The sequence below is a fragment of the Lates calcarifer genome, linkage group LG12 (genome assembly GCF_001640805.2).
Source record: "Lates calcarifer isolate ASB-BC8 linkage group LG12, TLL_Latcal_v3, whole genome shotgun sequence".
In the NCBI taxonomy this organism is placed as follows: Eukaryota; Metazoa; Chordata; class Actinopteri; family Centropomidae; genus Lates; species Lates calcarifer.
In genome coordinates, this window is record NC_066844.1 from 22,633,649 (window position 1) to 22,657,360 (window position 23,712).

The window sequence follows — 23,712 nt, forward strand, 5'->3', positions numbered from 1 at the left end:
ATGGGGAATAACAGTGAAACCACTAAAACATCATAACAAATCCAACTTGCCGGTCACATTTTAAGGTCTTTGCAGGATGGAAGGGAAAAACTGCTGAAAGTGAAAAGGTCAAGAAACAAAGTAAAGCCGAAGACATGAAGTTAAACAGCTGATGCTTAAAGCTATTTAGTTGAGCTAGGTGGGCTGCTGGTGTGCAGCTAAAACTGGATGCTGCATGCAATGGTGTACAGTGCGTGATCTGCTTTCAAATATGACAACGGCATTTAGAATAGCAGTAAATGTTCTGTAAATCCCCATGTGCTCACTACTTTCTTAGACACGTCTTTTATTCAGATATAGCGCTGACTGATTTACCCTGGTGCACGCAAAAGGTTGCAACAGAATGACTCAGCAAGATGCACAATGGTCGTTTCACATATGAATCATCATGAGGGGCTTCATTTTCAGTCAGGTGAGGAACTATGCTAAAAGAAAATCTCCCTGCACCCATATAGACAAAGAGTAACAGCAAACAGGGACAGGGCAAGTACTCGGGCAATTCACTCAAGCACGCACACACGCATAAACATACACACACCCCACTTCAAACCACACTCACCCACTGTTAGAGGGCTTCATAAACAGATGAAAGTTAACATTTTTGTCCACACCCAGTTCGGCTGCAATAAGTGTGCTTGAAAAAACTTGGTACTGGTGAGTCAGAAACTAAATTAATCATTGAAGAGAGAAAAAGTCATAGAACAAAATCTTACTCCAGCAGTTGCTTCCTTAAACTACATTAAGAAATGAACCAGAGGAGAAAAAAACAAAATAACCTTAGTTATACAGATGTTTTTGTTTTTTTTTAGAGTGCAGGCATTAAGTCCTACTCAAACAAGCATTGGACTGAATGTGATAAATGGGTAAATTCCTCAGAAGGTTCCAGCAGCTGGTGAGTGGCATCTGTATGCATCAGTGGCTCTGAAGTGAGACAGACTGCAGCATGTATACTGCAGAGGTTCGGGGGGGGCAGGGAGGGTTCAACCGAAGAGTGAATGACTGTGATGCAACACACTGTAAGAGCTGTAGCAGGTCACAACCGCCCTTATAGAAACGCCTGCGACTATACATTCTTAAAATCTTCCTTCTATGAAAGATAAAATGTAGCACAAGTGCACTCACTACAGTTTATTAATGAATTCTCTTTGCAATTAATTTATATTGTGAGTCCTGGAGCTTAGAGCAGACAGCAGGGGAAATCTGCCCTCTTTACATTCACACATCCCACATCTACTATACATTATTTAGGAGCTTGTTGTTCTGAACACAGCAGTGCAACTCTGATCAGCCTTTCAGCAGAGACATGAAATTAATACCACACCTGTGTGGAAAAGATTTGGGGAATATTTCAGGAATTATTCAACTCTTCCCAAATATTAAGTTGTCATTCATAGCTGAGTGTCATAGTTTGGAGTATGGCATCATAACATATTGAACATAACATATAACATAATAAGTATAATTTATCATTAATATGATAGATTCCCACCATAGGTCACAGTTATAGTGATTGTTCATATGTATAAAAATGAAGTTTTGTCAACAGCTGTACTTTTTGTCCTTCATCACCTGGCTCTGTCCAACAAACAATCATCCAAAGTTCTTCCATTCATTTCAGTTTACGGTTTATAATTTTCTCCAGAGCTCCATTTTGATACATCATTTATTTTCTCCTAATATGTCTTCCAGCAAGCAGCAGCTGTGCCATCCACTCACACTTTAAAATGTAGAAAAGGCTACCTGAGGGTACCTGACTCAAAAAGGATGGAGAGTTTGTATCTCTGGCACAGTTTCTGACAAACACAGACACATGCCCACACATACGCACATGCACACACACATACACACACACACACGCACAGATAGAGAGAGAGAGAGAGAGAGAGAGAGAGTAATATCTGAATGGAGCCTTGTAAGCAGAATGGAGCTCACCTACAGGAAGGCCTGCAAGGTGAAAACAGGATTCTGATGTTTGGATAAGACCTCAGTCATCTCTGCTATGCGCTGACAGTGAGCCAGACATTGCTCACATTAGGAGGGGCTGCAGAGCCTTGGGCCACGGGGGTCTCTGCTCCATTTTTCCCCCCATGTTGCTTCCACTGCTTTGCAAGCCAGACAGAACTCATACACCCTCTACTAGTTCAGTGTGTGCTGAGACAAAGCCCATGGTACCAAAGTGTTACCATTGGTCTGCATGTAAGGCTAGACTGAGGGAAAAATGCCCCTTTTATTTTAACAGCTACAACTTGTACCTTGCAAGTAGTACTGGACAGTAACTACAATGCACGACCATGAGATCCTAAGTTTAGAAATAAGATGTATGAGTGAAATACTTCACTGACCTTCTTGAACAGGCGGATGACATCCTCGCTGATCTGGGCCAAACGAACAATGACATTGTTGGTGTAGATGTCGCTGAGGGTGGCATGGTCGCGGCTCTCACGCCTAGTCTGGTTTAGCACCAGGTACCAGCAGTTTACTGAGGACAGTAGGTGCTGGTCTTTCCTGAAAAAACAAGAGGAATACAGGATGGTTAGAATACACTCATTTACTTTCAATTTTCAGTTTTATGTGGCATTATCTGAGTTTAAACAAGCATGCTAACATGCTCACAATGCTAGCATGATGATGTTTAGCAACAATAATGTTCACCACTTTGGTTCAGTTTGTTAGCATGCTAACATTTGCTACTTAGCCGCAAACACTGAGGCTGATGGGAATGTCATTAGATTTGCAAGTATTCAGTCATAAACCAAAGTATTGTAGTAAGTAAAAACTTGCCCTAACAAAAACATAACAAACTATTTAACAAATTTCCTGTGGGGTCATGAATGTCGGTACCAAATGTCCTGGTAATCCATCCAAGTGTTTCACTAAAAACCACATATTTCAACCTCATTGTGATGCAAAAAGTCGGTAGGGTTCATTTTCTCTGCACCATGAATTTTCTCCCACCCCCTCACTCCATCATTTCCTTCCTGTCCTCCACCACACTCTAACAATGCTACACTCTAGTAAGGCATTAACTGGTTAAACGTATAATGCTGGTGACCATAATGATTCAGAGAGTCATGGGCCCTGATTGCTGCATAATCAGTTTAAACTGTCTCCGCCTTGGGGGCTTTCAAATAGAAAGACCAAGGTACATAGACACAGAAGCAGACAGACAAACAGACAGACACACAATCCTTCCAAACCCATACCCTTGTCTGGATCCTATCTGAGCATTAATCAATCAACCAACCCAGAGGAAGAGACAAAGAGGGTGAGAGAGGGTAAATGAGAGCAACGAAGGGAGGGAGCCAGAGCAGGGTGGGGGTATAGGGTTTCACCGTGGAGCAGAAAAAAAGGGATGAGCATCAAAGACCCCCACCCCCCACCCCCCTTCAGAGAGCCTTCATAATGCTAATCACATCTAATGAAGTTGATGTCTACTCCAGAGTGCTTTCTCCATTATTCCTTTACTTAACTCTGCCCCTAAATACACTTACATCAGGCTGACAGGACACAAGCACCAGCACACCATCCTCATAACATCAGTGCAGGGCAGAAAATGGGCTGGCATGTGTAGTAAACTTCATCTATCCATTTATTACTTGGCCTGCTTCTTAACTGTTAGACTGGGCTTGGTGTCCAGAGATGCACTATTTCTGAAAGGCAAGTCAATGAATTTGTAATTACAGAAATGTAACGGTAATTTGAAAGAGCTGAGGAAATCCAGCCATCAATCCACACCACATTTCAGTCGTGCAATCAAGAAGTAATACCAAAACGGTTAAATTGGACATAATTGCTGTATCAGAATGAGAACCCATCTGACAGACTGTGAAAAGGATGGGTAGGATTTAGGTTTTTACTAACAATAGAAGACCTCATGTAGACCATATTCTCCTTCACTCCTCCGGGATGGCCTATTTCTACTGTCTCAACATCCCTCATTTTGCACCAGTTCTGCTTGACTGACCTATCTGCCTGCGAGGGACACAGCTCTTTGGTGTATAATTGCGCGTTTGTGGTTGAGAAATTTAGAGAACAAGTACCTCTACTCTCTGCTAATCCCTAAAAGTGGTCAGAGATGCTTCATCACATCCCTAAGCACAGCCAGGCTCTCATTTCCTTACCTGTTTTTTTTAAATCCTAATCAGCTTCTCAACCAAACACTCACATTCACTGTACTCTGGAGGTAAATCCTGGTCCCTCCTCTGATGATTTAAAGTACTTATGGACCCATGGTCCCCAATATGCTGGAAAATCTGCTTCTTAAGTCACTCTTCCTTTTACGTTGTTCAGTGTTTCACTTCACTGGAGTACCAGGTAATTTTCTTTCTATGCCACACTGACTATATTACAATGTAACTTACAATTCTGCAATTGTCCTGACCTTACGAGTATTTAATCTGCAGGAACATATACACAAAAACTAATTTTGTTCATACAGAAAAGAACTAAGAGTCTATGTCCATGCTCCATGTTAACATTTCCGCTGAGTGATGCTTGGAGTTAAACAGGCTCTAGAGTCTAGTTGCCTTCAACAGAAAAAGTCAGAAGATCACCAAACTCAGCATACTGCATCCTCTGGGGACCATGAATGTCTGTACAAAGTGTCATGGCAGTCAATTCAATAGTCGTTTAGATATTTTTTGTCTGGACTAATGCTACCAGCCTAGTTAAGGTATCCTTACATATTCTTACATCAACTACTGAGTTTGACAGTTTATTAAAAATGTACAAGGATGATAATTTGGAGGGAAAACTGGGAAAAAATGAAGAAATAAGAAGGTCTGAAAGCGGCCACGCTCACATTCTTAATGGTGAAATTTACAGCCTCGGAGAGAGAAAGAGACAAAGAACACACAATCTCTTTTTCCCTTGCCGCTGTCCTCATTTCACCGGAATTAGGAGCAGAAGGTCGGTAATTAGGCCTGTAAACTAGCTGCATCTCTGGGAGCTGAGTATTTTAACACAATACTAAATGTAGCTCCTCTGCTTGTTTTATGGCACTGAAACACTACCTATTCTATACCAGTGCAAATACAGAGGCCTATCACAAAGGGCCAGCACACAGCAAAATTCATTCCTCCATCTCTTGTGCCCACTTCTCACTGATTTCCCGTAAAAGACTGAGTATCAGTTGAGAGTTTGCAGGTCAATTAATCTAGAGGGCTTCAAAAGGGTTGGTTTTGGATGGCTCTGTGCCCTCTGTATTTATACACTAGGATATCATTAACATGCAGAAGGCAAACGATGAGCTCTGAGAGTCTCTAGAGAAGTAAGAAGGTAAAGGAGGAGGGGAGAAGAGCGCAGCTTTCTGGCATCCTATTACATCTGTCTCATCCTGCAAAGCACTGCCTGACTGTCTCCATGGTTTTTACAATTTTAAGCTCTCCCTCATTGTCTCTGTGAGACAGATACATTCACACACTACTGAATATTTTGTGAATGCATGCAGGAGCCTGAAGAAGACGAGACACCGAGACAGAGGGTGGTTGGAGAATATCGTGATAATCCTTTGATTCAAGGATAAACTGATGGCAAGCTGTCTCCATAATGTGCATAACCTGAACAAGTAAGCATTGTATAGAACAGTGTCCATGCTTTAGTCATGGCTGCACTGAATGCCACCATCTAATCACATAGAGCCTGTGATGTGTCTGAGCCAGGATTTCCAGAAGGAAGTGTGTATTTATCAAACCAGGACTCGGCTCTGTGAAGGCCTTTAATCCCCTCTGCACTGCCTGCCTGCTGCTTATCAATGAAAAAGCCAAGGAAAAGGAGAAGGAGCCAAACAGTTTCAAAAGACAAGGGGCACGTGGGCACATGCCGCCAGCTTTGCCATTCAAATTTTGCTTTGCCCCCGTTTTCAAGCAGGGCTTCAATATGCTATGTTGCTGATTTGCACATCATTTAGCAGTTTTTTTTTTTCTTCTTTTTTTGCGAGACTGCCAACATTTGATAATGCACAGCTGCACAGACGCTGGGGCCAGAGCAGAGAGCGGCACGCAGTGCAGCATCAGTGAAGAGGAGACAAGGGTCTGACAAGATCTGAAAAACAAACTGCAAACCAGGCTAATCTATTGATGTTGTACACGCTGACTTCCACCAGCTGAAACTGTCAATCTGAACAGAGCAGGGAATTGACTGCTGTGTTCAAACAAGCCAAGCTAAGAGAGATATAGTTTAACCTTTTAACCTTTGCTCCTCAGACCACCAGAGAGCAGCCATGGTTCAACAATATAGTAACACTATATGGGAATAAAGCCATAGATGTAGTTTGTTGCCTGTGCAGGCTGTAAAACATCATCAAAGTATTTGGTTCACAATTTTGCAACTGCAGACATCATTCCTCATAATTATATCATAACTAAAGCAGTGTATCATATTTTTTCATAGAGGCTGTTTAAAAACAAACTGGACACAAGCTGCATCATGCTGTGCAATGTTAGGAGGCATATTTATAAAAGAAACAGCCTGGAATATCAATTTTGGGATTTTCAAAGCTGTGCCCTACTGACCATATAATGAACAGAGAGATCACTGAGAAATGGGCAGAGGCAGCTTCAAACATGAGATAACTCACATATAAAAAGATCTGGCACTGTGAAGAGGAGAACACTTTTCAACTAGCTCCTCCCAAACCAATCACTTGGTTACACACACAAAGAGATCAACACAAATGCACATACACACACACACACACACACACACGCACACCAATTTGGACACCACTGCAAGCACTGTCTTATCTCTCCCAGACAGGTTATTCCCCATATCAATATTGCATGAGTTGCCTTTCTAATGGTGCAATGTTACATCTGAATATGTCTGTACGACCGGCGGACGATACCAATCCACTCTAATTTGATGTGGTGCATTATAAATCCCATTCATGATATACCCTGAAACATCTGCTCCATAATTAAAATCAAGTTAGCTGTTGTCTCTTAGGAACTGCGAACCAGTAAGAGAAAGGAAGTGGTGCACTATCTGGCACAGCAAACTGTAGCACAGAGCAGCTAAGTAACCCTTCCAGTGTTTCTTTTCACTGTGGCAAATGAGGTAAAGTGGAAACGCGAAGCGATCCTCGGTCGGGTTGCTGCGGCGTAGCTGTAGCTGCAGTAGCTGTAAATCACAATGGCATTCAGCTCACTAATGAATCTACACTGGAAGGGTTCAGCCAACAGGCTGTAGGGCCGTGATCCAGCACATATGGAAGTCTGTCCTGGTCAGGATGACTCTATTTTACTGCTCTGTTTTGATGTCCCTCAGAGACTTGAAGGTATAACTAGAGCAAAAGTTACTCGGCTGCTTCTGAGGCACTCCTCTGAGTTTACAGAGCACAACTTTTACTGCAACGAAAGACTGCCACAGGCATGTCGAAGGGTGTCTGGAAAAGAATGGTTCAGACTTTGTTACATCTGATGAAACACGGAGCCAAAGATAACAAAGACAAAATCAAAAGAAACTGATTGTACACACAAAACAGAGAGCTACGTCAGGCTTAAGGGTCTAAAATATTTTCTGTGTTTCTTGATGGTGCGTAGTGCATGGTTGGGCTTTGTGCCAGTTAAATGTTTTTATTGGACAAACACAAGTGTTTTTAGTTTTTTTTTTTTTTGCCTAAGACCATTTGGTGTTTTGGTGGCTTGCCATGAACTTAACTGCACTAAAGTGGGAGGAAAGGCACAGTAAAAGGCGTGTCACAGCTGATTACCAGGATTTGTGGTTGCCCGCCTGCTCAGACCAGGAGCGTGTGGCACAAGGTGCAACCATGTTACGAGCCCTTTGTGGCTGCACCAAAAGCTTATAAACCTATTCTGGATGATAGACTGGTCGGTTTGAATTTAATGGAACTTGTACATCCCTCAAGCAGGAAAAAAGTACAGCTATTTTCATTCTAACGCAAAAGAGTGTGGAATGAATGTCAGATAACAGACTTTCACTCTGACTGAATATTACAGCCTCTCTACATGTCAAGCATGAGTAGTACATATTTTGAGAGTTTAAAGGAAGCAGGTAGAGTATACAGGGGCTGCGTAAAAAGTGTCACACCTGTCCACTGTCCATTCACTACACTGTATATTTGTGTGTGTGTGTGGGTGTGTGTGCGACAACTGAGACACTTGGCTCGGCTGTTCAGTCCACCATGATCTTGGCAGTGTTCAAGAGGTAATATTATTAGAACATGTGTCTGAAGATTAGCTGTTTTTTCTAACACCTGTCCCCTCGCCGTGTGGATTAGATCAACTGTACGGTCCAAAGGTTAAGCCGCTGTGTCGCAGCAGCAGCAGCAGCAGCAGCACAGTTCTGTCTACTATCAGCCAGCTTAGACACCAGAGTGAAGCAAGCCTCCGCTAATACAGCTGGACTCAATTATCCAGTCAAATCCTCATCCACTGCACACACACTCACATGTACATACTATATACACATACATACTATACGCATGCAGTATGCATACATGACTGCAATCTTGTGGAGTGTCAAGTATGCCGAAACATCTTCCTTCTTAGTTAAAAGTGCTGTTGATTTGCTGACAGTGTTTTTTCTTTGTATGTTTGTTTACAAATTTACCAAGGAATGTGGTGCACTTTCATGTCACATTCATGTCATGTCCTAAACCTTTAAGCCAGGTTTGTAAAAAAAAAAGTCTACATGTCTAAAAACACTAGTTTTGCCACAATTAAACTGTGTAAATATAGGAACCATGCAGTATGCTACACTGACTTCTCATGGATGGATGATGACATTTCAGGGGTGAATCACATGGCCAGTATCACCATTGTTTGACAAAGAGGAGCCCTGCTTACACTGTCCTCAGTGTCAAAATGAGATTAGGAAAGTATTGTATGATATAGTTCAGATTACACTTTTATACTAAAATATTAACTGTATTGGCATTTACCGTATTAACTGAATACACCATGGAGATGTAAACAACGGGGTGTTCATTTGTTTGTTTGTCTGTTTACATTTGAGCAAGTTAGTAATAACTGTCATCTGGCAGATCAGTGAGCATCTGAGAGTCAGACAGACCTCTTCACATTACATATTTCAACCTAAAATAAGATTCAAAATCTGAAAATGTCTGGAATGTACTCCTGCTGTTTCCATTTGCGAGAGTCAGAGCTGGGGTTGGGCTACATGTACGATGGTGTAGATTCACGCCTGAGATCTGCTGCCAGATCACAGCTGGGTTAGTGCTCCTGTTTTCAGACTGAACTAAGCTTGCCTGCTCGCCCGAGGTGCTTGATTTTGGGAGCGGCAGAGCTTAATTTCATGCGCTGCGTGAGTCATATAGCAATGTGTTAGTGGTGGTTTCACGCGCAGACGATCCCTCTTTTCTCCACCAGCGTACATTTCAGTATTTCCAGGGCTGCAAATCTAAATGGGTCAAGGCTACAGGTGGGCTGATTTAGATCCGATGACATTAAATGACCTTCCTCCTACATTCTCTGTTCCCCTCACTTGCAAGATCTGTTTGTCCTTTTTGCCTTTGTACTTTAGCCATTGGCTTTAGATTCTCTTCAAAACATTCTCTAGTAGATATTTTGAGCACTCTATGATAACTAATCCCTATTCGTCCTCTGTAGTCAATAACATTGCAATAATACAGTGATGTGTCTTTTGCTGCTAGCTCCCACTACAAAAGTTTATTTAGCTTCCAATCAAGCAAACACAGCACCAATTAAACTGTATGACAGCTGTTCTATTTTTGCTTCTATCTCAGGATAAATTACATGGTTTTTAATTTAACATCCACATTCACACTGATGCAGACTCAATTCATAGATTTCTGCCTGATGCAGAGCCTGTGCGAAGTCTGCCACATTTGTACATAATGGGTGCAATTTAAAACATAATGTAGCATGAAGCCTCACTCACAGCTTTCTTCTATAAAGTTAAGTACTAAATTACAGCACCAAGGGTGCATTGAATTTGTTATGTCCACCTCTCAACAGTCTTTAACTTCTTTAATGAACTGCATCCTCATCACCAGGCCGGAACCACCTGACCTTTGAAGATGTCATAAAGACTGTGACAGTAATAATAGATAGTCCCTTACAGTACATAAACATAATGGTAGTATATTGTTGCAAAGTTCTGCGCTGTAATCAAACAACACACTGTGATTAGCAGCAGGGCTGGGTCTTGCACTCAGGTTATAAACAGTGAAGTGTTTAGAGGGGAATAAAGTGACTTGGCAACAGATCCCTGTGATCAGGGTGTGCACTGAGAGGAAAACAGAGACAGTAGCTCTACAAAAATATATTCAAAGTGAACTCTAACAAAAAGCAGTCGATGTGAAGTAAGAAGGAAAGCAAATATGAAAACGCAGCAATAACACATAGCCTTTCAAACGCACAAACACGCAACATCTGCAGGGAGAGACACTCACTTGAACTGCTGATGTTCTCTGGAGCTGCGGATCTTGGAGGAGAACCTCTCGGCCAACTTGTCTAAGCTGCGGGAGTACTCCAGTTCAATCTCTGCTTTGCGGCGGAAGAACTCCTGCAGGTCCTGCAGCAGCTGGATGCGAGACTCAGACTGCTGCTCCAAGCACTTGAACTGCTCCACCAGCTGGTTACGGATCTCTGTCCATCAAAACAGCAAACAAAAATGACATGAGTCGACTGTTTACGCTGCTGTCACAATAATGCACAACAATGCATAACATGCCCTGGTCAAAAATTATTTGTCAAAGCACTGAATTATCATGTAAAGTGTTACAATATTGACAGTTGGAATAATATCTCTCAGGTGTCTGTCTTCAACACACTCACATTATGTTGAAAGAGGGTTTTTGCATTAGCCCTTTATGGGACTATGCACAAGGTTTTGAAACGGGAACAGCATTTTAAAACTCAGTGGTAACTCAGTGGTAAAACTGGTAAAACTACACAAAACAAATCATCTATGGTTAAGATGACAGGCAGATTTGCATTGTGCAGTAGCACTGTTAATGTTGTTCCTCAAAATTAAGGCCACATTTCCCATAATGCTGCTGCTTGGGGTTACAAAGAATATCTGTTTTTTTTTTTCAGTCAAAGGTTACTGCTGGTTGATTGACTGAAGAAAATATATTTACGGCAATTGATGAGTCAGTACAAGAAACACAAATGGAAAAAAAGAGACCTCAGAAGCATAAAGCCCCAAGCTGAGAGCAAGAACAACCAGTTAGGCTCCATGCCAAGCCAGTAAAATGACCTCTCATAAGTGTCTACACTGTGGACGTACAGCAAGATCAAACCGATTTAATCACAAGAAGCTAACGCACTCCCCTTCTCGGAGCAAGCAGCAGAGTAACATCTCTGCTTAAGAAGAATCTGATGCTGCCAGGCAGACTACAGACCCTTCATGCCAGTGGGAACCCACGAGAGAAACCCAATTCCTCTTTGTAGTGCTGTCATCAGCAGCAATGATGCCTCGACTCAGGAACAGAGAAAGGCCTATTCTGCAAGAACAAAAACACAACCTGATGGGAAGGAGCTACAGTAAACAGGATCAGTGGTGTCACTTCTCAAAAAGGAAGGAAACCTCCTGAACTAATGAGCATCTTTTATTAGAAACCCAAATGTTTTTTTTTTAACAACTCACATTAAAGACTCCTTGCTGTCACATAAAAACACAGTTTCCCTCAGTGCAGTTCCTGAGTCAAGTTGAGCATTGGAATTTAATGACAGGAATTTGAGATCAGTGCACAGCTAGCTGTAGTTTCATCTCTGTGCTTGTATATTTTCTTGTAGTCTTTAGGAATTCCTTCAAATGAACCTGTACAGCAAAGGCAAATGTTTTGTAGATTTCTTTTAAAAATATTTAATTCCATTATTTCAAGCAGTAAGTTCCCATAGGAGCACGGAATGCGACACATTATGTACCATTTCTGATGTAGCCAGTTCATTTAAGCTTTTCCTCCACTCAAAATGTCTTGTGTTTATTTGTTTTCAAATGGTCTGCATGGAAATGCACTTGACAGCAGCAATGGAAAAATTAACTTCCTAAATGTAAGTCACTGCATGTTGCAACATCCTTTTATTACAAGATGAGTCACTGCAAGTTCTAACCCTAAAAAATAAGGACTGCGGATGGATTTTACACATATCTGACCCATGGCTCTGGGTAACACTGCAGGCAGATGAACTGCTGACTGAATGGTGAAACCACAGCACTGACACAGACTGTGTTTCTATGCTGCTGAGGGTGTAATTTGGTCACCCAAGCCCTCCTCATGGATATATATGCAAGCCCCGTCTGCCAGGAGAAGCAGTAATGTTGCACAGGGGAGCCTTTTCTCTCTCTGTGATGTCGTGCCGCCTGGTCTCAGCCTGGAGCGGCATGCTTCACTCTGTGGTTAACCATTGTCCCAACCCTCCTCTTTATCCAAGGGGCCTCGCTCTGCCTCAAAGCACTAAGGGCTTAAAGCTCAGTTTTTAGTACGAGCTCTAACCCAGGAGCCCAGGGAGAGACACCGCTTTGCTACATCAGTCCTGTCAAGAATGTCTTGCCTTTACAGACATGCAGCTACGTTCAGTGTTTGCAATGTTTTTTTTTTCTGTCGCTCAGTATTTTTTTTTCTCCTTTTACAGAGAAAAATAGAGCCAAAGCAGGCGAGCCAAAGAGAAATGCCCCAGGAAAATGTGACACCCAATGTGCATGAGTGACAGGGAGGACTTTTAAAAACACTCTTTTACAAAACGGGAACTCTGAACCACCAGCTGCAGCTCTGCATTTGACAGATGAGTTTGGAAAAATAGGTCACACACTCCAAAGTGGTGTGTGCCCTTCCCTCCGAGAAACCATGAGCAATTGGAGAATTATTCCCTAAGTATTCCCAGCTCTTTGAGTGGCTTCATTCGCTGTGGTTTATTCAAAGTGAGGGACCCCTCTGTGGTTCTTGGAATGCTGTGAATGTAGGCCTGCAGTAAAAGTTGAGACGACTGTTTATCTATTTGAACACCACCAAAACAAGTCCTGTACTCTATTATTTCACTCCTTACATAAGGAAACCCCTCTGATATCCATAATTGGTGTCTGCTCTGATTTGCTACCAAGTAAAGAAATAAAAAGAGCAGTGCTTATATCATAGATAAAACACTCAGTGAGTAGTTTGGCAAAAAACATGCCTTTCCTGCTGTCAAGAATGATTACTGGTTGAAACCACCAACAGACCAAGTGCTGTTAAAGCTGTTAAAAAGATAAATGTTTAATACAATCCTCCTATACTATCTGTATAATATATAACCTCAGTATAAATGCTTCTTGAAACACACCCACCCCCCATACAATTCTTTGAACAGACAGACATGGATACATGGATGCCCCACTTTCAGCCTATCTGCCTCTGGTTTCCCTGGTTTCAAATGTGTTGAAATTTGTTGCAGCCAGAATGTCACTGAGCATAAACAAAGCGTTCTTTTCCAAATGAGGCTTCTTAATAAAATTACATATGCAATGTTTTGGAAAATGAATTACCATCACTGATTTATGAGATGAAAAAAAGGACTTTTGGCCGTTAGTTGAACTATTTAACTATTAGCATGGCTTGTTGTTCAAAAGCAAAGCATTCGTTGTATTAAAACATGTGCTCATTTGAAGTTGTTGACCTTCAATTTGAGAAGAAAATTAGCATTTCAAACAGTGCTTCTGATTACACTGTTAGTGGATTTGAGGGTAGGCAAGTACTCCCAGCACAGGTGGGATTGTTTGGGCAACCTAACCAAAAGCACAACTCTTCTAATTCAAAGTGGGCAAGTTAAACCTTTAATGTTGATGCCTGATGAAGCATGCAGTTATTATCTGTGGCAGACCTACTGTGTGTTGCCTCTCTGTGCTTCTATTTAGAGATGGAGCCATCTGCTTTTTTTAAAAGAAGGAGGGGCAGTTATCTTCAGACAAAAAGGCTGATGGAGAAAGGGGGGGGGGGGGGGGGGGGGGGGGGGGGGGTGAGACTGTGGCAGGTGAAATGTGAAATGGTCAAACTCATACAAATAAGGGCTGAAATTATTTGTTTGAAGGATACATTTGTCATTTAAAGCCTTATAACAGCCCATAACTGAATGACCAGAAACCATTGCCATCAAAATAGATTTTTTTTCTTGTGTCATTGAGTCCAATTTGAACCTTTTCTTACTCCTTACTATAATACTGTATATACAACCTGTCTGTATTATACAAACACTGTTTTTCGTTTGCTTACTTTTTTCCAATTAATAAACACTGCTGCTGAACTGTTTGATATATGGACTATAATTTAGTCCACTACATTCCCTTCTAAACCCTAATGATGTTTAGCAAAAGCAAAAATAAATCCCAAAAGCTGCATTAATCCAGTAATGAAGAAGTCATATTACACCTCTCAGATCTACTGGAATCAAAAGCTTTTTTCCCCTTTTGATCTGGAGTCATCTCCAGACAACTGTGATCTAGTCCATATCTATTAAAATGCAATCTATTCATAACAACAGTTCATTAAACCGAAAGTATGTTGGGACAGGGGAGAATCTGCATATGTGCATATGTATCTGTAGAATGAGGCGAACAATCCATCCTTTAAAATATAGACAGGTTCATTACTGCAGCTTCATTATGACATACTGTATATATGACAGTTAATATTCATCACAGATACTTTACATTCATGACCTCAAGTCCATACATCATCATTACCCCTTCCACTGGACACCTGCTCTACAATAGTATCTCTCCTGCACCGTTTAGGGACAGGAATTGAAAGCACAGTGGACACTTGTCTCCTAACAGAACAGGAAAACCTCTGAAAACAATAGTAGGATGTTGGAGATCCCTGAACTTTGACCTATACAGACAAAGTCCTGTACTGGCAGCTGCATTATAGCATTAAGTATGGTGATGTGTCTGGCAATGACTGCAGCTGGTGTAGAGAAATTAAATTAAGGTTTAGGTTGAATGAATCTGGTGGGGATGCATTACACCCACAATCTTCTATGCATGAAATGACAGCTTCCATGTTGATTCATGCGTACCCCTGTCGAGCTTGTTAGCAGACAGTGCATTGCTTTACACTACAGATGTATTAGGAGAAGTAGGTACAAAACACTTATGGCAAAACGATTTTAAGCATCCACAAGTGTTTGCATTTTTTGGGCCCATAGGGTACACGTACAGTCCTTCTCTGGCCGAGCTGTTTGATAGCATCTGCATTTGTAACTTCCTCTGGTTGGGCAGGCTGACTTCCTGTTGGCTCCCCACACAATTTAATGGCTGATCACTGATGCACCGTTTTGCCATTTATCAAAATTCACTGAGCCTATATGAATCATGTTCTGATTTCAGGATGTTTGCAACATTCAACAAAGTTTATTCATCATTTATTTTATTCTTTTTGTATATACTGTATATGGGCTTGGTGTGCACACTTTTGCAACATACAGAGTCCATTTTTTGCTCTCCCACTAGTCAGGACTGGCTTCAGAGTGGTGAGGTGATAATTTTGATTGAACAGAGTGAACAATTAAAGTGATTCTGACCAATGGCAGTGCAGAAAACCTGCACACAAACCAACATACGTGCCTGCTTGGAAGCTTAACAGGGTCATATATGAAGACTGAAACAGAGGCAGCGTGCTATATTTTATCAAAAAAATGGAAGGCACAGATGATGTAGCAGGTGTGGTGTGGGTGTGGAGTTCCTATGTAATGTTTTATTTGTTGCTTCCCCCAGCCAAAATGCAGCTCAGTGCAAAACATTGCCACCAACCTCAGAAACAAAAAAGTACTGTACAAAAAGTACACTAAAAAGAACTGACATTCTCATATTCTCATATTCATTCTCATATTCAAAGCACAATATGGACATATTTATAGTCTGAGATCAAGACGTTACTGATTATCTTAGCAGAATAAAGCCTGCACCTCCTTGTGAAGTCAGTTCAGGACACCAGCGGTGATCCACTGGTGCAGCATTTTACTGCAAGTTTGCTCTTTAGCAGGACCACGTGATGCCTTGACGCAATGAAAATTGGAGTGCAGTGAATGAGAGGGATTTTCTGCAGAGCATCCCGAGGGCAGCAGGGGAAGCCGGGATGCACAGGGCAGCAGGAGGGGCAGGAGAGATGGATCATTTCACTGCAGGATAATAAAGCTAAAATATGACTTCACATATAGCAGAGTTTGGTGGTGATATACGTCTTCTCTGCAGATAATTACAGCCATGCTTAATATACATCTAAGAGTTTCTGTGAATCAATAAGAAGCACAGATTCCACTTTGTGCTTCTTTTTTTTTATTGGTGCAGTGAGTGTGGAGGAAAGAATTACATGTCTCTGTGTAATGTGGACAAATTATAAATCATAACCAGCCTCAGAAGGTATTAAACACTTATAAAATAAAGTCTTTGGGCACTCACATCACCACGCGTTAAGAGGCACACACAAACATCTAGACACACATACATACACACACCAGACAAAAGCAACTCCGAGCCAAATTCACTAACCTAATCCCCAACTCAGCTCTGCAGTATCTTGGCTCTACACTGCAGAGAGCAAACTCACATTAAGAGCAGACACACAGACAAACGCAACCCTTATCCAGACCTTAATTCACTCTCTCTGCCCCCCCACCCGTACGAGTCTCATAATACAAGTTCCAGTCGCTGAACTAATCCTCCCACTTCACTGTTCCTTTTTTTTCTTAAATCCCCTAATGATTAATGCAATTTTGGATTCATGAGGGCGTGCTCCTAATGTCAGCGCAGGTTCTTCTCTGTCTGTCTTCTATCTCGCCTGGGTCCCTCATTAGCCCGAACTGCTGCAGAACGTGCACTCAAAGATAAGACAACAGAGACCAATCAATGGCTGAGCAGAGGTGAGCTGATGGAGCACCTTACAGCAAGATGTCAGCTGTCAGTCTCTGGGTCGTCCCTCACTCTTAATCCTCACTCCTAATTATCTGCTGGTTTATCTGATTATCCGCTGGATGTTCTGTCAAACTAAAAATCAGTCTAGAGAGTAAAAATGTACATCAAATGAGCTTGTCTTGACGACCATTTTCTCTAACTTGCAGCTTTTTGTCAACACGCTCCTCCCTGAAAACGACTGCCATCCAGACTACAATCTTTGATATTGGTAATAAACAGCCAGGCTGCTAATTTAAGCTTCCCAAATTGTAGTAAACAATAAAACCACAGACTTTGAAGGAAAACACTCAACCCACGATGACAATGAAACAAACATTCAACAGTCTCTCTGCTTCCCAGTGAAAGGAGAGGAAAATCATCCCAGACTTCCTCATCGCTCTCTCACATTGATTTCCTCTCTGGAGCCCATATCGTCAGCTCGTCAGCACGTCATACACGATGCTTCAGGAAACCACGAGCATGAGCTACAACCGGAAACACGCCCTTTCAGACTCTAGCTGTCCATCTTTTGCTGTATCCAGGATCCAGCTCTGCAGGACCAGGCTGAGAGAGGTGTCTCCATGGCAACACGGGCGTGCACCAGTCCCTCGGGAGCAGCTTATTGGAGGAGAGGTGGAGGCTGATGGATGTGGATAGGTGGCAGCAGTGAGTGAAGAGGCAAGTGCGCCTTGTATACTCTGAGACATGGCATATAATTTTCTGTGAGGCTGATAAGGTAAACACACACACGGCAGCAGCTTCTCAAAGCAGTAAAACTAATTTACCATTCCTCCTGAACGCTGACTCCATTAAAGGAAAAGAAAATACTCCCACTGCATATGGTAATGCACCAAGACACTGGAAGTTTTAAATGATTCAATTCATTCAACAACATTTAGCTTTTATGAAAGCAGAGTGTGTGGCCCTCTTAAACAACAACTACATTTAGGCAAGATCAGTTACACAGGGATAAAAGCTACACAAGTGCAGCTTTTCACTGCGTCAAAGGAGGTGAAACTGAGAGCAGCGTTCAGTTGAAAGAGAGAAAGGAAAGACATGTCACCGTAAGTGAGACCCTCTGGTGAGTCAAAACCAAAGGAGCCCCCTATTGCCTGCTGATTTCAGATTAAAGCGGAGTTATTTTGGTGCACATTCTACAGACAACATACACTAGTTATAGTGGATTGTAAAGTAGAAATTATTAGTCAATTAATTATCTAATTTTCTAACATTCAAAACAAATGCTAAACAGTACATGGTTACAGCTTCTCTGTTCTGGGGACTTTTCTTTGCCTCAGGTGACAGTAGACTGAATATCTGTGGGTTTTTTTGCTGTTTCTCAGACAAAACGAGCTAGTTTAAGATGCACTTAGTCAGATTTGTCGATACTTAATCGTTAGTTGCGGCCCTACAGTAAACAGTTAATTAGCACACATATTACAAAATACCACAGTTTTGTGCTCGTAATAACTATTGAGCCTGTGCCACATATGGTGCTATTTCTACCATCACTGGTGGATGAGAGGGATTTGTAAGCTGCAAAGAGGAACACTCTTTAATTATCTAAAGTCCATTGTGGGACATGTGCTTCACTGGTACATAATAAAGTTAATCTAGCAGGTCCCTAGCCTACACTGTAAGAACCTAACCAATTACTTTGTCAAATAGCGACTTTTTCAAACTCTTGTTGCTCACTCTTGTTATTTTTGCACTACTGCCCTGTTTTTCTGTTTCCAGTGGTTACTTCCTCTCAGCAGGAAGTTCTGCCTTTAATCAGACTTTCTTCTTGCTTTTATCAACTATTGGTGCACATCACCATGGATACCTGTTGTGCAATAAAACAAAATAATTGCGAAATTACTCCTGTCACTTTTAATTTCTCAATTTTCTAAGGATAACATTTGCTCTTTTAGTTATCTATGTTGGTTAAAAAAGAAAAAAAATGTTTGCAATAAGGAGGGAAACTGAACTACCATTCCCTAATTTTACATTTTTACATTCTACAGTTTTCCTTAAGGTTAACAACTGTTTAAAATTGTTGCAAAAAAACACACTGAAAGTCTTCTGAATCTACTATAAGACCTGTCACAGTTTCAGATTTATCAAGAAGGTTTTTCTATTTACCTACAAAACCATGTTATAAAGAAACTTAAGACTGAATCCAAACACGCTCAGTCTCAGGGTTTAAATGGTTTTCACACAGGAACTAAGCTAGTACAGTTTTTTGAATTAGAAAGAACTTTCGATTGCACAAGACAAGATCATTCTTGTATATCATAATACAGTTTGATAAAGGTCCATGTACAAGAGTTAAGAATCTTCTAATTTACAATAAATTACAATGATGACTGATAAAAGACAGAGAAAAGATACAGCCTGGCATTTAATGAGCAGGTTTCACGTGTCAGATCACCCACTCTTTTTTCAAAATTAAATTTAAGTTTAACAGCCTTGTAACTAGGTTTTAGTCCCCCAGCAAACAGGAGTGCATTACTGAACTTGTAATACAATCATGGTGTTGTAAGCTACACTTCTCCAGACAGTGCTGATTAAAATTCTTTCAGCATAAACAACTGAATGAAATGAGAAGTGAAATCATGCACTGACTAGCACCAAATAACTGACTGGCACCACCATATCCAAGAAAATGAAACTGTTTTTCTGTTTAAATGGACTTTTGTCTACTTCATCAATGCCAGCACACGAACCAAAAAACTATAGACTGTGTTAACTGATAATCTACGCCTGGCAGATCAGCCATTTCATGAAAGGATGATTATCTCTTGAATCCTTGTGGATCGGACAGAACAAACTCTTGATTTATCATGTGGCAGCTGCATTCATCATACTGAGTTTACAGAGATGAGACCAGAGTCTGCAAAGTTAAGAGAACTCTGAGGAAAAAGTACTTTATGGTGACATTGATCAGTATGATAAATCAGTATGTCATGAATATATAGTTTTCTGAAGGGTTGAAGACGGTTGTTCTTGTTGGTTTTCCTAACATTATACAACTATAATGGACACAAATAAAGACTGGAAACAGTGTAGAAATTCAGTCTTGTACTGTCATTGACATGACAAATACATGCTTTCATCTCAAGTATCTTTAAATTAAATCTCATATGGTACAGAAATAGTTAAAGGAATCACTTGACATATTGGAAAACACAGTTATTTGCTTTCCCCACAAGTCCTCCAACCACCGACCAATGACCACCAGACCATCGTCATCATGGTTAGAATAATAAACACGTGGTTAAGCTTATGAAACAACAACAACAGTGGTTCCAAACAGGACACAAACTGATCTCCCGAGTCAAAGTCCAGTGTTTTATGAACTCATCCCTCCTTCTAATGTGGACTTTGTCATATATGCTGTGCCACTAAATTTCCTCCTTTGCTCCTGTCATAATTACTACAACCACTAGAGGTCACCTAACAATAAAATTGGTCACAATAAGCTGCTTGCATAGACGACCGCTGCAGGTGTTTTCTACAAGAGGACAATCTCTTGCTTGCTAAGAGTTAGAAAAGAAGATCCAGGTATCAAGACACTGCCAGCAACCAGCTGATTCAGCTTAGCATTAAGACCGGAAAAGGGGGAAACCGCTAGCAGGAAATAGTTCAGCACATAAATCCCAATAAAATTATGAATTATCCTCTTGTTTTCTCACTTGATTTCTGTGTAGCTTGGGTGAATTTTGTTGAGTTTAGACAAAGCCAAGCTAGCCATTTCCCCCTATCTCCAGTCTTTCTGCTAAGCTAAGTTAGCCAATTGCTGGAGGTAACTTCAAACTTAGCACACAGAGTGTGACAGTGGAATTCTTCTCATCTGACTCTTGGCAGAAGCACAAATATATATATGTCCAATAATATGTCCAATTTTGATTCATGTATATTAGTAATAAGAAATTGTGCAATCTTAATGGAGATAGCAGCAACAGAGCTTAGTTGGACTGCCTGTTTGTCTGACTACTCACTGCCACTCCACACAGACACAAAAAAAACCTTGAATGCAACCCAGAACTGTTTGGACCGCAGAACAAACAAGCTGTCCCACTAAAGATTATTCTGCCTTAATAGCAAGTGGATATTTTTCTTTGCAAATGTTCTCTCAGTCAGCAGCAAGTTTGCCAAACAAGCTGGCAGCTGGAGGATCCTCAGCTGGTGAGTCAGCGTGACCATTTCTTCAACTCCCAACATGTCAGTTTCTGCACAGCCAGCTTCATGCTGCCCAGCAGGGTATTAACAGGTAACTAACCAAACAACACCATGACGGTAACGGGCTCTGATCTTCAGACATATTTCCAGCAAAACTGAGCAACACAGTCAGTATCAGCAATACACCCGAGTTGGCATCAGAAGCTGTAGGTATTTCAGAGCGCAAAGAGACCACAGGCTTTATTCAGTCATCACTGCTGCTCTGTTAACAAACACCATGAAGCCATGAACAGTTTTCAGCATTTAACTCCCTCAGCAGGGAAGCAGACTGTAGCCTGGAGCAACAACAAACCGAGACACACCTAGTGTCTCACATAATGCTCATCAACATTTAACTAAACCGACAACACTTGAGTGTTATGTAAGAGATGAGCAGAGTTGGTTGTGACCACACCGGGCATTTGCTTAGATCAGACTTTATATTACCAAACATACCACAAACAGATGATTAATATGTACTGTATATTATAAAGCTGCAAAGAATATAAAACAATACCACTTAATAATTTAACTTAACATGGTATATGATCACTTAAAACTTGCCTTTGCCTTTCAATTGTGAATCAGGCACCTAAGTTTGAACTCTGCTGTAAAATAAGAGTCCTGTGAAATGGATGTACCTCCTCCACCTAGTTTAGAAATACACATTGATCGGCCACAACATTAAAACCTCTTACGGATTATAATGTTTTAGCTGATAGGTGTACATGTGTGTTGATCAAATTACTTGCAGAGTTATATTAGGGTTGCCAGAGAGGTTAAGCTTGTTTGCATTTGGTCTGGCAGAAAAGAACCGGTAGAGACTAGCAACGAATAAAAAAACAGAAACCTGAAACTAAGGGTGTAAAAACCCTGCTTCCCTTTCAGTATCACCTCAAGTGTTTATGTGTGTGTGTGGTTGGAAAGTGTGAACATTGATATGTGCATCTGGAGGACATACTGAAAATTTTCTATGAGCAGTTGCCTGCATTAATCTCCACTGATCAGAGCGGTTGATTGCAGCCTAGAGGAAAAACAAACGACGACACCTCCAGTCTTGTGTAATTTTCATCACATCAAAACTGGACCTCCTCTCACCAACACAATTCATTTACATGTGTGTCTCCATGTAGGTGCAGAGGTGTCAGAGTGGATAACGGCTGGTGCTATGCCCGAATGCGACAACAGTTACACCTCAGAAATGACAGCCATTGCAGGCCATATGTAAAAATCACAATAAAATGCTTCAAACAAAAACTAAGTTGTGCATGCAGCTTCGAACAGAAGCTATCCAACTGAGCCAAGAAATTAAAGCTCTCATTACGCTGAACGTTATTTGCAAAATACTGTGGGAAAAATACCATTACTAAGGGTCCAGCATGCCAGAAAATGAGCATGGGGTAAAACTGTGCTGCACTCCAAGTACAATGAATCAGTGATTCATTGCAGAGGGGAGATTCTAGGAAGCCAGCCAACAGAACCTGCTGTCTCATAAGCAAAAGTATGGTACAGCAAAAAAATGTCAACACAAGACCAATTTAATAAAAAATGAAGCCATTCTGAAGACAATGGTGTGTAGCCTGGGTGCACTCATGTCTTGACATTTATTAATGTCATTGAAGTGTTCAGGTTTTGTTTAAAACCCTTGTCCTGTGCATGTACTGTATCATCATCACCTTTCTCTAAAGCAATCTGTGGGTCTAATCCTTAAAGCAAGCAATTTTGTGTACTGTAAGGACTAAAGGTTCAGCCTTGTCCTGCTGATGGGGAAATGGATTTATACTGAAGCCATATTTTGGCCTCTCTGATCTTCTGTTGTAAATGTCAAACAGGTGCTGGTGGTTGAGCCTGAGAGCAACACTTCACAGGCCTCCTACAAAACTGGCAAACAGAGGGAGGCGAGAGCTGCGGACCAGTAACCGCACGGTGGTTAGCTACAAAGCAGAGTCCAAGCTCCTCAGTCAGTCTCTCTCTGTTCAGAGTATGAACCCTCTCTATTGACATGCTAATGCAAGATCTGCCAGCTGAACGGCCTGAATAAAGTGAACACCATCTCCTGGGGTCCTTCAGAGACCACGGCTTTGGCAGCCAGCCTCTAGGGTTGCCAAGAATTCATTAATGGCAGGGGGTGAAGATTTTAGCAGAGCTGTTTGCCCTGTAACAGAGGAATTCAATTTTATGTTAGTAGAGGCTTTCACACCTGCAGCCATAGCATTTAAACAAACTCAGTTTTCTTTGTTGTTAAACTACTGGTGAAACCAAGTGATTTTTTTTCTGTCCTCCATCAATTAGCCCTCATACATAATAAAGCAACCGCGTGATCTTGTTATGACCCAATCAATGACACACTGATGATCTGGCCCCTTCTGCCATGTACACATTAACCATAAAGCAATAACTCAGAAGAAGACAGGTGTAATTTCCAAACTGAATTTCATTACGGTTCGCTCACTGCCTGGTTCAACTCATAACACTGCCATTGTTGTGTGGTGTGGAGCCCTCCGTGTCTGTAGGCTACACGACCCAGCAGCTGTGGATGAGAAACGAGCAGCATTCTCCATAAATTAAGATGCTTCCTCCACACGCAGTTCAAGGGCC

General features: G+C 41.4%; 1 protein-coding gene across 3 annotated transcripts in view; it reads right to left on the reverse strand.

Moving 5' to 3' along the window:
- The window catches only part of srgap3 (SLIT-ROBO Rho GTPase activating protein 3), a 73,869-nt gene that overhangs the window by 29,793 nt on the left and 20,364 nt on the right, over positions 1-23,712 (reverse strand). For all 3 annotated transcript variants that reach the window (XM_018681322.2, XM_018681323.2, XM_051074667.1), the window contains 2 exons: positions 10,436-10,631; positions 2,382-2,544 (listed from right to left, as the gene is read on the reverse strand). In XM_018681322.2, the coding sequence (XP_018536838.1) occupies positions 2,382-2,544; positions 10,436-10,631 (359 nt within the window). The remainder of the gene's footprint in view (positions 1-2,381; positions 2,545-10,435; positions 10,632-23,712) is intronic.